The sequence below is a fragment of the Neofelis nebulosa genome, chromosome 1 (assembly GCF_028018385.1).
Source record: "Neofelis nebulosa isolate mNeoNeb1 chromosome 1, mNeoNeb1.pri, whole genome shotgun sequence".
NCBI lineage: Eukaryota > Metazoa > Chordata > Mammalia > Carnivora > Felidae > Neofelis > Neofelis nebulosa.
Window position 1 is genome coordinate 43,936,651 of NC_080782.1, and position 12,438 is coordinate 43,949,088.

The following is a 12,438-nucleotide window of genomic DNA, read 5'->3' on the forward strand; positions in this document are numbered from 1 at the left end:
ACAGAGCTTTCCTGTGAGGTCCTGTGATTCACTCACTCACTCAAAAATGCACATGTAGCACCTGTTAAGTGCTGAACACCGGGATACCTGACGAATATGGCAGACAAGGTACCTGCCCCCCACCCCTTGTGAGACTTACACGCTAACAGGGAAAAAAATCAAACACAAAGTAAATAAGCCATGTCATAAGATAAAATTATTACAAACTATGATAAGAGCTAAGAAGGAAACACATACAGGAGCTCGCTATATAAAAAACGCCAAAGGCTGGCAGGACCCCCTTTGACGAGGCCTGGTATCACTCCCCATTTCAAAGCCAAAATGGTGGCACTCAGAGTGATCTTACTCCATGAACAGCCCCAGGTTTACCTCCCCGGAGCTCAGCTTTGACACCCTGAAACCCCTGCCATCAGAAGGGTGTCTCCCTCAGCCTGGTGCCCCCAGACCCTCACAGCATGTCACTCTCTTCAACATGTCCCTCCCTCAAGGTGGGATGGGAGTCCTGCCCTCTCCCTGGAGTCCTCTGCCCCTCACATCTCTCCTCACACCTGTCTCCAGCCTGGACGCCCCTCCTGCTCTTGTCAACCCAGCCCTTCCCAAGGTCACACACGGTAGACGTCCCCCCCCCCCCCAACTTCCATCAACTGGAATATCTTGAATGTCTGATGACATGAATTAGATCACAGACCAGTGACTGACCAGTGGCTGGCATGGTCTAGGAAGGAGGAAGGAGACTTCAAGTTATGCCTTGTCACTAAGGTGGCAGGTGCTCTGATCCTCATCAAGCCCCAGTTTTGCCATCTGTGAATCCTTCCCTATCCAAGGTCCCTGAGGCTAAGATCCCCTGCCCAGTATGGATGATCAATCACCATGAAATTCCAACAGTGACCACTTGCTATGTTTGAGGCTGCTCTGGGTGCTTCATTAATACAGCCATCCCACGAGGAAGGCATTCCCCACTCCATGGTACTGATAGGGACAGTGCGGCACAGAGAGGGCAAGTGACCTGTCCACTGTCATACAGCAAAAAAGAAGTCACTACTGGAACCAAGGACCATTCTATTCCAAGGCCTAGCCTGGCCTAGGAATGAAAGCTGACTTCACTCCCAAGGCACAGGGAAGGTTGGGAAAGAAAGACTCCCTGGTGGGGAGGCAGGTTTGGATGATGGTTAAGAGCATGGGATTTAGAAAAGAACAGATTGAGGTTTGAATCAACTGTATCGCCCACTAACTGGGTGACCTTAGGCAAAATAATCACCTCTCCAGGGCTGCACCCCCATCCGTGAAGTGGGGGTAATGATGTTACCACCACAGGGGGCAGGGACAATAACATATACAGGCTGGCCTCTGTTCCTTCCCCCCACCCCACATGTGAAGACCAGAGGCAGGGCTGCTGCTGACCTGCCCACATCCACGCCCCGAGGGTATCCCCAACCATGAAATTTGCATTGCCCACCCACATTTTCCAATTTCCTTCCTCTTCCTCCTGCCTTCCCACAACTTCCTCACTTTGCTCACTACCCTGAACAGTAAGCCCAGAGTCAGTCCCCAACATTGCCCTTAGACATGCCCGTGGTACCCCTGGATCCCTGAGAAGAGCTGGAGGAGGGGGAGGAGGGGGGAGGCACACCTGCCGTCCCCGGCAGCCCTCCCACCGGCTGGCCTCACCTGGAGGATGGAGGTGCGCTGCTCGTTCTTGTGCACCTTGGACGCCAGCCGGTTGAACTCGAGGGCCATGCGACCCAGGTGGGTGAAGAGCTGGCTGTGGTCCGGCTCCTCGGCACACACGCTCAGGGTGGTCTCCAGGCGCTGCAGGTGCAGCATCAGGTTGGTGTCCTCGTGGGGCAGGGGGCCCAACTCCTGGCGGGAGGGAAGGGACACTGACCACTCTTCACCGGGGGCTGAGTAGGCACCGCCGACCATTCTCCTTCTGCTTCCCCGTGCCTCGTGACTCAGTTTCCCCTCTGATCCCAGCTAGCCCAGGGAAATTCTCTAGTTACACAGGTTCCCTGTCTGGGGCTGACTCACGGGGCAGGACCTGGGGCTCCCAGGCCACAGGCGGGCTTACCAGCAGCACAGTCACCTTCCTCCCACACTCCGGGCCTCGCTGAGCACCTGTGGGTAAACCACTTGTCCACCAGGTCTCAGAATTCTCACCTCCTAAGCGCACACACACTCCCTCCTTCCCTTCTATCTCATAGGGTTCTTATGAAAGTGAACTGACTTATGAAAGCTACAAGCCCAGGAAAGTGGTGTCGCTCCATGTCACTGCTTCTTCAGCTTGGGGACTCATGACCAGGAAGCCATGCAGGGACCAAAACTGTCCCACTTCTATGTCTATGTGTGTCTTCTGGGGAATGGTCCAAGCATTCATCAACTTCTTAGAGGACCCAAGAGTCAAAACAGGTTAAGAACCATTGCTCTAGATAGTGCAAAGAACCCCAATCTAGTAGAGTGTGTAAGAAATGAAGCACACTGTGGGCACAACAGTCGAATCTCAATAACCAATCAGTCTCTTTCTCTCTCTTAAGCCACCTCTCCTCTGTCTAGAACTTTCTTACCACAGATAGTGCCTCAGTTACACCAATACTGTGCCCAAGGATCCTTATTGGCACCTTACAGCTCACTGCATTGAGCCCAGCTCCCCTGCCGGGTATCTGAGTCCCCACCTTCCCCTGCCTGAGCCTCCGTGTACCAGGCTTCGGTCCCACAGTGTCCTCCCTGCTCATCCTTCCTGGCCCTGCCCACATTTCCGCTCCTCTAGCAGCCTCCCCTAAACGTTCATGGAAGTCACGGACATCAGAGCTACAGGGGAACCTCTCAGGGCTCAGGCTGGGAAATCATGGGATGGGGAGAAGGAACTCGCCCAAAGTTGCCCAGCAAGTCAGTGGCAGAGCCAGGACTGAACTTTGGCTTCCTGGCTCTCGATCCAGTGCTCTGCCACACTGAACTCCTTTGTCTCTGCATTGCGCAGCGCTAGAAATGCCCTACAGCCACAGCGTGGTGCTCAGTGAATGCCTACGTAATATTGTTAGCACCTTATTCTAACAGGAGATAATGTTGCTTCTTCAATTCTGCATTCATTCCCCCCACTGCCTCTTCCCACAAAGGATTTGAGGCGGTGAATGCCACTCTATTTAAGGCTCATGAATGGCTTCATCCCTCCGGTTTCTCCAACCAGTCTGTAAGCTCCCAGGCTGGCTTGGCTTGGCTTGACTTGGCACGGAATAGGCACATGGTGGGACTAAGGAGGAACTTATTAACAAGATGAAAGTACTGGTCCAAGGTCACAGACTGAACTACTCTCTGAGCAGCGGGGTCTCACCTCCTGAGCCAGCATCTCAGAGCCTTCAGGCATAGGGCAAGACAGGGGGCAAAAGTTCCCAGGAGACAATATACAGAGCCTTTCTACTACTCAGACCTGCCAGATACGGTGAGGAGCCACTTGTCACTGAAGGCATGCCAGCGTAAGCTGGATGACCACTTGATGGGGACCTTGCACTGGGGACTGACAGACACAACATGAACTAAAGAGCAACATCTGTCCCCTAGGCCTTGGTGAGTTGAGGAAACAGGACATCAAGGTGAAGAGTTAGGCCACTTACTGTCTTATTACCACCACCAAAAACAAATCTCAAAGTGGAGAGGGAGGGCGAAGGAGGAAAGGACAGGGCTTTAAGACTTTTGGAGAATATTCCAGACCTTTTGCCATGGTTCTCCAAGAAGTCTGCCATTTTAAGAGAGAGCAGAGGAGGACATAGGTGGAATAAAAACAGCAGGCAGGGTAAGGTATAGAAAGAGTATGCTGGGTAGACACCCCAGAGTTAGAGGAGGGTGTGTGTGTGTGTGTGTGTGTGTGTGTGTGTGTGTGTGTACATGTATGCCCTGAGGGGAAGCCTGGGAGGAACAGAGGGCCTGCACAAAAGGGTAAATCACCTGCCTTAAGCTGCTCTGGGCTTCTCCGACCCCTTCTACTCCAGCCAGGCTAGGAGCCCACAGGCCCCAAAGCTGAGTCATAGTGTGTAGAGGCACCCCCCGACAAGGCAGAGACCAGCAGGGCTGGCAACGTGCCCAGGCTTTCTCAATGGTCGGTGTCTGTATGGTCCAAGTCGGGGAAGTCACCAGCCAGGAATTTGCATATGTGAGCGAGAAGCACCCCTTGCCCTGGCCCCTCGTGTATCCCCAGGTAACTCCAGGGTGCCCAAGGGATCTCAGTGGATCCTGTGCCTCTCAGCCAGGGCTGGGTGACTGAAACAGAGAGACATGGGACGTGCTGGGGACCTGCCATCCACTCACCATTGTGTTTCTGGCTTGGCCACCACTCGCCGGTGGAGAATTCTGCTCCTCGGCGGGGACCACTTCAAATTCAGACGAGGTGCCCTGTGCAGAAAGGGAGTTAGGGACTGCCCGAGAGAAAGACACCTCACCCCTCCGCTGGGGCCTCGAGACTGAGAGCAGCAATTCAGCTGGGCAGCCCCTCCATGCAGAGGCTGAGCTCACAGGGTGGAACCACGTGACTTCATGTGAGACCACAGAGAAGGATTCTCAACAGGTCTGCCCACACCCCACTGTGTGATCTGAGGTCACTTTCCCCTGAGGCGAGTTTCCTCATCTGTAAAACAGGGATGTTGGACTAGTGACCTTGAACAGCTAGCACTTTACAATCACAGTCTCTTTCGAAGGCCGTGCACTTTTAAAATGTTCTCACAGACTCCATTATTTCTCAAAGCAACCCACAGAGGGCTCAGAGGGTTATATCCCCTTTGGACAGATGAGGAAACGGGAGAGCATACGGTTAGTTAATGCAAAAGCAGGGACTGAACCCAAGGACTGCAAGTCCAACACTCTTCCTATGGCATCAGAGCGGTCTCCCAGGCCCAGGTGTCTCTAGTTGGTCGCCCAGAGAACACAGATAGCATTTAGCATGGCCACCACCAAGGCGGTCCTGTGCCAGCCTTGCCAACCCAGTCCCAGAGATCCCAGAGGAGTGGTCTGATCTGCAGTAAGTCCCAAGGATGCATCAACAAATTTGGAGACACTTTTACAGGATTTGCCTGAATCCTTGGGTGGCCAAGGACTTTGGGACTTCTCACACCTCTCGGCCATGCTGAGTAGAATGTACCGGTTGTGCAACCAGTGGATAGGCTGATAGTTCCTCTCAACCAGGAACTGACTCTGGGATTGCTACCAAACCTGGTCTCCAAAGCCTGTTCCAGACTTGCCTCATCTCAGGAACAGGCAGATACGTAGAAGGATCTCTACTCAGCTTCAGCTGAGCCTCGTGGTCTCTAAGAACCCTGCTCTGGATCTCAGCTCTGCTCTAGAAAGTCTCCCTTTCACCTCCATTTCCTCAGAAACACTCTTCTCTCTCTGGACCCCATCCGTGGGATGAAGACACTGAACAATATGACCATGTGGCTCCCTTCCAGGCCTAGGATACCAAGAAAAACTTCTCAAGGCAAATATGGAGAAGACACCTTCTGAGGCCCCTGTGAGAATCTGAGTTCCATGTCACATCTGTCTGTTTACCCAGCACTGTACCCAGCCGACACACGCTTGGCATTATACAACTCAGTAAATGAGAGGAATGCCCTGTGCATACGAGAGTCTTCCTGATAAGTTTTCACCATGGCCTTCATTTGAAAATGGGGAAATCAAGCCCCCAGAAAGACAGAGATCAGCTTGCCCAATGTCACCTAGCAAGTCAGAACCCAAGTTCCTTGACTTTAATCCTCTCTCGTCAAGTTCTTGTATCTGCCAATGAGCACCTGAGGTCCAGGCAACTTTCAGCCATGACTCCAAATGTAACTTACACTGGATGGAGGTTTTTGGACCGGCTCTGCCTTGTTGCTGGGGTGTGCAGGGTCAGCAGGGGCTGCTGGGACATCTGCCTCCTTTCCTAGAGAATTGAGAACACATGGATAAGCAGCAGGAAAAAGGGGAAAGCCCAGATACCATGCCCTCACAGACAGCCCCAGCCAGAAGAGTTCTACCCAAGTCTGGGAAAATGAGAGGTGGTCCTGCCAGGGCCAGGCAGCCTGGGAAAATGACTGGAATGATGGGGACAGAACCTGGGCAGAGAGACTATCTTCTTTGGACTTGCTGGGAAAATCCCAAGGTGGCCACTGCTCCTCGCTACCCGGGACCTGCCTCAATGATACCAAGGGAGACACTTTACAATTAACAAAGTACTTTCATATTTGTCATCTCAGCCAATTCTCATGACAGCTCTGTATCTCCATTTTGAAGGAAGGAAACTGAGGCCTGGAAAGGTCACCAGATGGCCCACAGTCACGCAATCAGCAGCTGCACCTCTCACTCAGGGCGTGGGCCTGGCACCAAGCTGGGACTCAGAAATCGCTGCTGAACAGACAAGAGGCTGGAAATGCCCTCTGACGGCAGCACAGTGGACTCTGGGATCATCACTCTCCTCCATTTGTCCATTCAGCAAATGTAACCACAGCCGATGGAAGGCTCGCATACTGGCCTAGGCCAAGACTGTAGGTAGGCGGCAGCACAAGGCACTTGAGCCCCATGTGTGGGGGCCTTTTCTTCCCTTGCCCCGGACCTTGCCCCGTACTCAGAGACATGCTGAGGGATGCGTGGTGACCACACACAGGACCGCAACCCTCCCTCACAGGTGACGTGTTCCTTTAACAGGCAGTGTGTGTGCCTTACATTTGAGGTACACTGCAGCAAGCTAACAGGAAATCCAGATTCTTCCGTGGGCCCCAGCGGTAAATGGAAAATGTGGGGCCAGACCAGAGAGCTTTTGGTTCATGTGCCAAGTCTGAGTGACCAGAAGTAGCTGTCTGGAACGTGAGGCCTGGCACACGGGAGCTGCTCGTTAAATATCTGCTGACTAAATACGCTGATAGAGATCCTGAGGCCACATCTCGGGTGCAGTGTGTTGTTGTGATCCATCGCTAATGTCTGCCAGGGCCTCAGGAGTGGTGAGTCACCAGCCATTTTTACACAGAATTATTTTCAAGTCCCTTCCAAGTCTGACCTTCTCAGGGATGCTGTAGACAAAACATGACTAGGAGGATGGTCTGGGGCCCAAGGATAAATGGAGGAGATGTGGGTTTCTGAATGAGGAGGGAGACCACTGTTAAGGGTCTAAAGGCTTCGGAGTCTGTTGAACGCCCGAAAACAACCCCGGCCCCCCGGTACCTGTGAGCTCAGCCAAGTGGTCAAAGGAGGCCAAAGAGGGAGATGGCGGTGGCAGCAGCTCGCTGTCCTTGACCAGCTCCTCGGCCTTCTGCCGCAGCCTGGATGCTTCCATCTGGGACTCTTCCAAAAGCTCCCCTGGGGAGATGATGGGCATAGGAGGAGCAAAGGAGTTACTCAGCTCAGTGCACCGGTTCTCCCGTCCCCATGCCCCTAAGCCTGCTTTTGCGTGGCTTCTGATGCTGCGGGTCCTGGGCTGCATTCCCACTGTTGCCTTGTGGACTGAATGTGACACACCTCATTCCAGCCCCTAGGCATAAATGGGCCGGGTAAAGAAGGGGCCTCACAATCAGGGAGAACGGAGTAGAGGGGAATCTAGAACAAACTCTTGACCTCCTGGCACCGTCCGTCCTCCTGCCCCACTCCAGCCATTCCTGGCCAGGGGCTCTCAGACTGCCCGTCATGGTACCTGTGGCTACCCACAGCCTACAACCACCCTGGTCAGGGGCTGCCTGAAGGGAGGAGGCCCTTGATAATACCACCACCCCTCTCGGCCTCGGTTTTCCTTCTCCTACAAGTAGAGAATGGGAAACTCCACTCCCCCTTCCCTAAGCTGCCATTCCAAGCAGAGATCTGCCAAGCAAGGATTCAGCATTTAGAAAATCAGGCACATGACCTCACCCCCAAAGCCTCAGGCCAGAGAAGATGGCAGCAAAGCAAAGAGTTTTAGGGGCGTAGAGGAAAGAGACTCCTCTGGACAGGGTATCAATGAATCCTTTGCATGACTGGTTCAGTCACGTGGAGGTAAGCGGACTTGCTCCAGGCAATGGGGACAGCTCGGGCAAAAGCCAGGAAAGGAGAAATCAAGGGACCTATTCCCGCTTTGCTTCAAGCCAAGCTCAGCTCCCTGCTCCAACACTTGGGGGCCATGCCCTCGTTGCCCCAGTGACGCCAGCTCTCCTATATCTGGTGCTTCTGGAAGATGAGGCCATTCTGTTTCCATGTCCCCAAACTGGGCCTTCTAGCTCCTCCCCCACCTCCATGCCTCCTTCTAGGTCCCTCAGGTATTCTGAGTCCTGTCATCAGAAGGAGCTGGGGTGCTGGGGTGCTGGGGAATCAGGGCTGGGAATGCTGCCATCATGCTACAGAAGTGCACAAAGACACAGCTGTGGGACAGGAGCCAATGCCGGGCCAGGAGGGACAGAGGGATGACTTGGGTGGGGGCATATGCCAGCTGGCATTGCAGGCTGCAGGGAGGAGGCTTGCAGGGAGAGTGCAGGGTCTGTTTTACCTAACATCTTTATCCCTTGCATTTTTTCCTTCAGTCGGGAATTCTCCTCCACTAGGCGCTCAAAAGCTGCGGAAGCCTCTCCTGGAGGCACGCCGCCCCCAGGGTCGTAGATCCGGTATGGTCCTCTCCCTTCCATGAGGGTGGCTCCACCCCTGCCGTGGTGCCCACTTGGCTGTAAGGACAACAGCAGTATATCAGGGGGCAAGCCAGGCCACTGAGGCATCCTAGTCAATCAATGCCCCCAGAAGGCAGTCCCATAACCCAGAAAAGAACACAGCACTTGAAGCTGGTCTGGTCACAGCACAGCAGAGCAAGACAGTCACCTCCTTTGATCTGGACGCTGTGTCTCTATTAAGAGACACCCAAGAGTGGCATCAGTTTCTTTGGGCAGCCTCACTGTGCAGCTGGTTCATTTGGAACAGTAATCCACCATTGAGTACAAGAAAGAGCAAGGGACTTGGGAGTCAAAAAGCCTGAGCTCACGTCCTGTTGGTAGGGTCCAGAAGGACAGGGACCTTGCATTATGGCAGCCCCAGCGCCCAGCTCGGTAGAGCTATAAAGTGAATGTCCAGTGAACACTTAATGACTGAACAAACGGTCTAGCCATTAACTCACTGTGGGATTGTGGGTAGTCCCCTCCCCTCTCTGAGGGGAAATGAGAGTCTTCCACTAAATCAGTGATCTTTACGGTAAAACAAATGGGCCCTCAGGGATAAGCAAGTCAATCCAATCCAAAGTTTCACTCATATGTACATTATCTTTTCTAAAAGAAAGAAGAAGGAGAAACCCTGACTAATATTTAATACACTCAATTGACACTGTCACCCTTTTCCTTCAGTCTCATATCATGTATGGTCTGTCCCTTGCAGTTCTAGTGAACAGATAAATTTTCCACCAAACGACTCTCTACTTGTGCAGCAAGGGTTTTGCATCAATCTGTTCAAGTAAGTTCATCTGCTTTATTCATTGGAAACTGCCCTGCAAAGTGATTGGAGAAGCCTAGTTCTGGAACTTAGCAGAGAAACTTCTTTCTTCCTTCCAGTCATTCATTCATTCATTCATTCAGCAATTATTAATTGAGCATCTACTCTGTGCTGGGTTCCAGTCTGGGCACTGGGAAATTATCAGCAAATAAAACAGACAAACAAATCCCTCAGGGAGCTCACATTCTAGTGGTCAAGACAGACAGCTCGATGATAGGTGGATAAACATGGTATTAGGGGTGATTAAAACATCTATGGACAACAATTAAGCAGGGAAATATGAGGCAGGGAACTTACTTTTAAGTGGAGTTGTCAGGAAAGGCCTCACAGAGAAGGAGGCATTTGAGCACAGACCCGAAGGAGGTGAGGGAACTAGCCATGCAGGTTACCTGAGGGAAGAATATTCTAGGCAGAGAGAATAGTTAAGGGCAAAGGCCCCGAGGCTGAGAAGGGGATCCAGCTTCCAGCCCTGCAAAGGGCTTGCCACCCAGAAAGAGTTCCGAAGGGCAGGCTCCACTGGAGACCTCAGAAGGACTTGGGGCCCCAAAACCTCCTTCCCAAGATCATCACCCCCAGGGCAGGAGTCCTCAAAGGCCCTTTGAGCACCCACACAGGGCTCACTGAAAGAAAAGGGTGAGCAAAGTGCTAATAATGACAGCCCCATTCATTAATCATCTACTCGCCAGGCACTGCGTTCACCGCTTCGGGTACATTATCTCAGGTAAGCTGTGCACCAACCCTAAGATACCAGCTAAATTATCCTCATTGCATAAGGGAGGCTCTGTGAGGTTAAGTACCGAAGCCAGGATTACGTGGCCAGCACATGAGAGCCAAGATGCAAACCCAGCCTTGCCTAGGAAAGTGAGTTAAATTAACCCCCTGCTACACTGGCATACAAACTCCCATTTAAGACTCAGCCCCAAGGGCCAGACAGCGAGTTCCAGTGGGTGGGGTAACACCTGCCGAGCTGTCAGGTACCCTCTGGGCTGTTTCCCCTGCCTTGCAGCACAAGAAGTAATAAGCATTTTGACCAGAGGGTCCATATCACCACAGAATGGCATGGGCCAGAAAGAAAAAGAGAGTTCTGGTGAGTGGGACCCCTCCCCCAAAGACTGACAAACAGAAGATGAACATGTACTTCAAGAGGCACCCACGCCCTGCTGGGCCCCACAGATGCAAAGGACGGCTGCCCACACACCTGACACAAAAGTCATCACTGAGTTTAGGGGGGACTTGTTTTCAACGTGAAAGGTCAAGGTTATACAGCAGAGCATTAAAGCACCGACATGTTCCCCGAACTACGAGACGGCATGGGGAAGGCACTTAGCACAGTGACTGGTGTTTAGCAAGGTGCTCAAAAATGTTGGTAGACATGGTGGGGGAGTCCTTCCTCTGCACTCCCCACTCTCCTCACGTGCCTCTCCGGCCAAATACTTACCACCCTGTATGCAATGTATGTGACTGGTGTAAGCATTTGTGCATTTGACTGAGAACTTTCCGGAGGCTGTCACCAGCCTAGGTCTGGCACCTGGAAGGTGGGCCATGATTGAGAGCTGAATAGAGTTCACATATGGGAGGACTGAAGGCTTAGAAGAGGCTTGTAGCCACTTTTGGTGATAAGTGGCCCCATGTGTCCTGGGTCCTGCTCACCACTCTACACTCACCCTAAACGGAACTCGCGGCTGACATTCCATGATGACTTGGGTATGGCATCCGGCTTGCCCAGTAGACCAGGAGCTCTATGAGAGCAGGGGTCAAGTCCACCTTGTCTACCAGCGTATCTTCAGAGTGGTCCACAATAGAGCCTCAGTAAGTGTCTAATCAGAGCAGAGAGAGCCTGTGACCTGCCTCTGCCTCCTGAGAAGCCAACTGAAAACATCCCAAGAGCCTGGCTGTGACCTGCCACCGACCAGCGGCACTACGATGGCCACATGCTTCTTCTTTTTTTTTTTTTTTAAATGTTTATTTATTTTTGAGAGAGACAGAGACAAAATGCGAGTGGGTTAGGGGCAGACAGGGAGGGAGACACAGCATCCGAAGCAGGCTCCAGGCTCCGAGCTGTCAGCACAGAGCCCGACACAGGGCTTGAACTCACGAGCTGGGAGATCATGACCTGAGCCGAAGTCGGATGCTTAAATGACTGAACCACCCAGGCACCCCGAGATGGCCACATACTTCTGAGACCAGGGCCGGCACAACCATGCTCCTTTAGGGATGCCCGGATGTCAGGCCAAGTGACAGAGCAGGATATGGGATACAGGAACTGAAACCTCATCTCCGTGTCCTCCAAATTGCATGACACTCAGTGTTGGGGAGCCGACACAGAAGGGGGTTCAGGGAAGCCAAGGAAGGGGCAAGCAGGCTATTCTCCCGACTCCAGCCTCGCAGGCAGCGCCCGGGGGCAGGGCGAGCGAACAGGCTGCGGGGCAGGAGGCCAACGGAGCCCACACACAACAGCCCGATGTGAGAAAACCCTCTCTGGAGGTGAGGGGAGCCACCCAGGGGAGGGCCTGGACTTCTGGAGGGAAGAAACGCAATAAGAGAAATGGGGAATTTCCACATCCTGCTGACCTCACGCCCAGATGGCCAGCGGCAGTTCCAGGGTGACTGCCGGGTAGATGGGAACTCTCTTCCTGTCACTGTGGTTTCTGTAACCTTTCCTGAAGAGGGGAATCATTCCCAGGATGACGGAGCTAGAAGGGAATCTCCAAGGCGACTGGCATGACCCAGGGGTCCTCTGAGGGAGGGCCTGCACCCCTCTCCTATCTCCCATGGGCAGCCACCTAGTCTTCCCTGGTCACAGACGGCACAGTGTGCGTGGAGGGGCAAGTGGGGGACGGGCCCCAGCCCCTGTGAGGGGCAGCACCGAGGCCAGCGCTGAAGCTTCCTGGACATCGGCTCACCTGACTCTCCCTCACAGTATGAGGACAGCGAGTCAGGGCCCAGAACGTGAAGACCAAGGTCACTCAGCAAGATGGAGCTGGAACCAGAAGG

General features: G+C 53.2%; 1 protein-coding gene across 4 annotated transcripts in view; it reads right to left on the reverse strand.

Moving 5' to 3' along the window:
* TNIP1 (TNFAIP3 interacting protein 1) overlaps positions 1–12,438 on the reverse strand; it is a 47,184-nt gene that overhangs the window by 22,392 nt on the left and 12,354 nt on the right. For 2 of the 4 annotated variants that reach the window (XM_058720512.1, XM_058720503.1), the window contains exons 2-6: positions 8,462–8,633; positions 7,174–7,308; positions 5,814–5,899; positions 4,297–4,380; positions 1,669–1,860 (exon numbers count right to left, since the gene is read on the reverse strand). In XM_058720512.1, the coding sequence (XP_058576495.1) occupies positions 1,669–1,860; positions 4,297–4,380; positions 5,814–5,899; positions 7,174–7,308; positions 8,462–8,597 (633 nt within the window). In that variant the 5' untranslated portion in view covers positions 8,598–8,633. The remainder of the gene's footprint in view (positions 1–1,668; positions 1,861–4,296; positions 4,381–5,813; positions 5,900–7,173; positions 7,309–8,461; positions 8,634–12,438) is intronic. The other 2 variants (XM_058720522.1, XM_058720531.1) reach the window with 2 other exon arrangements.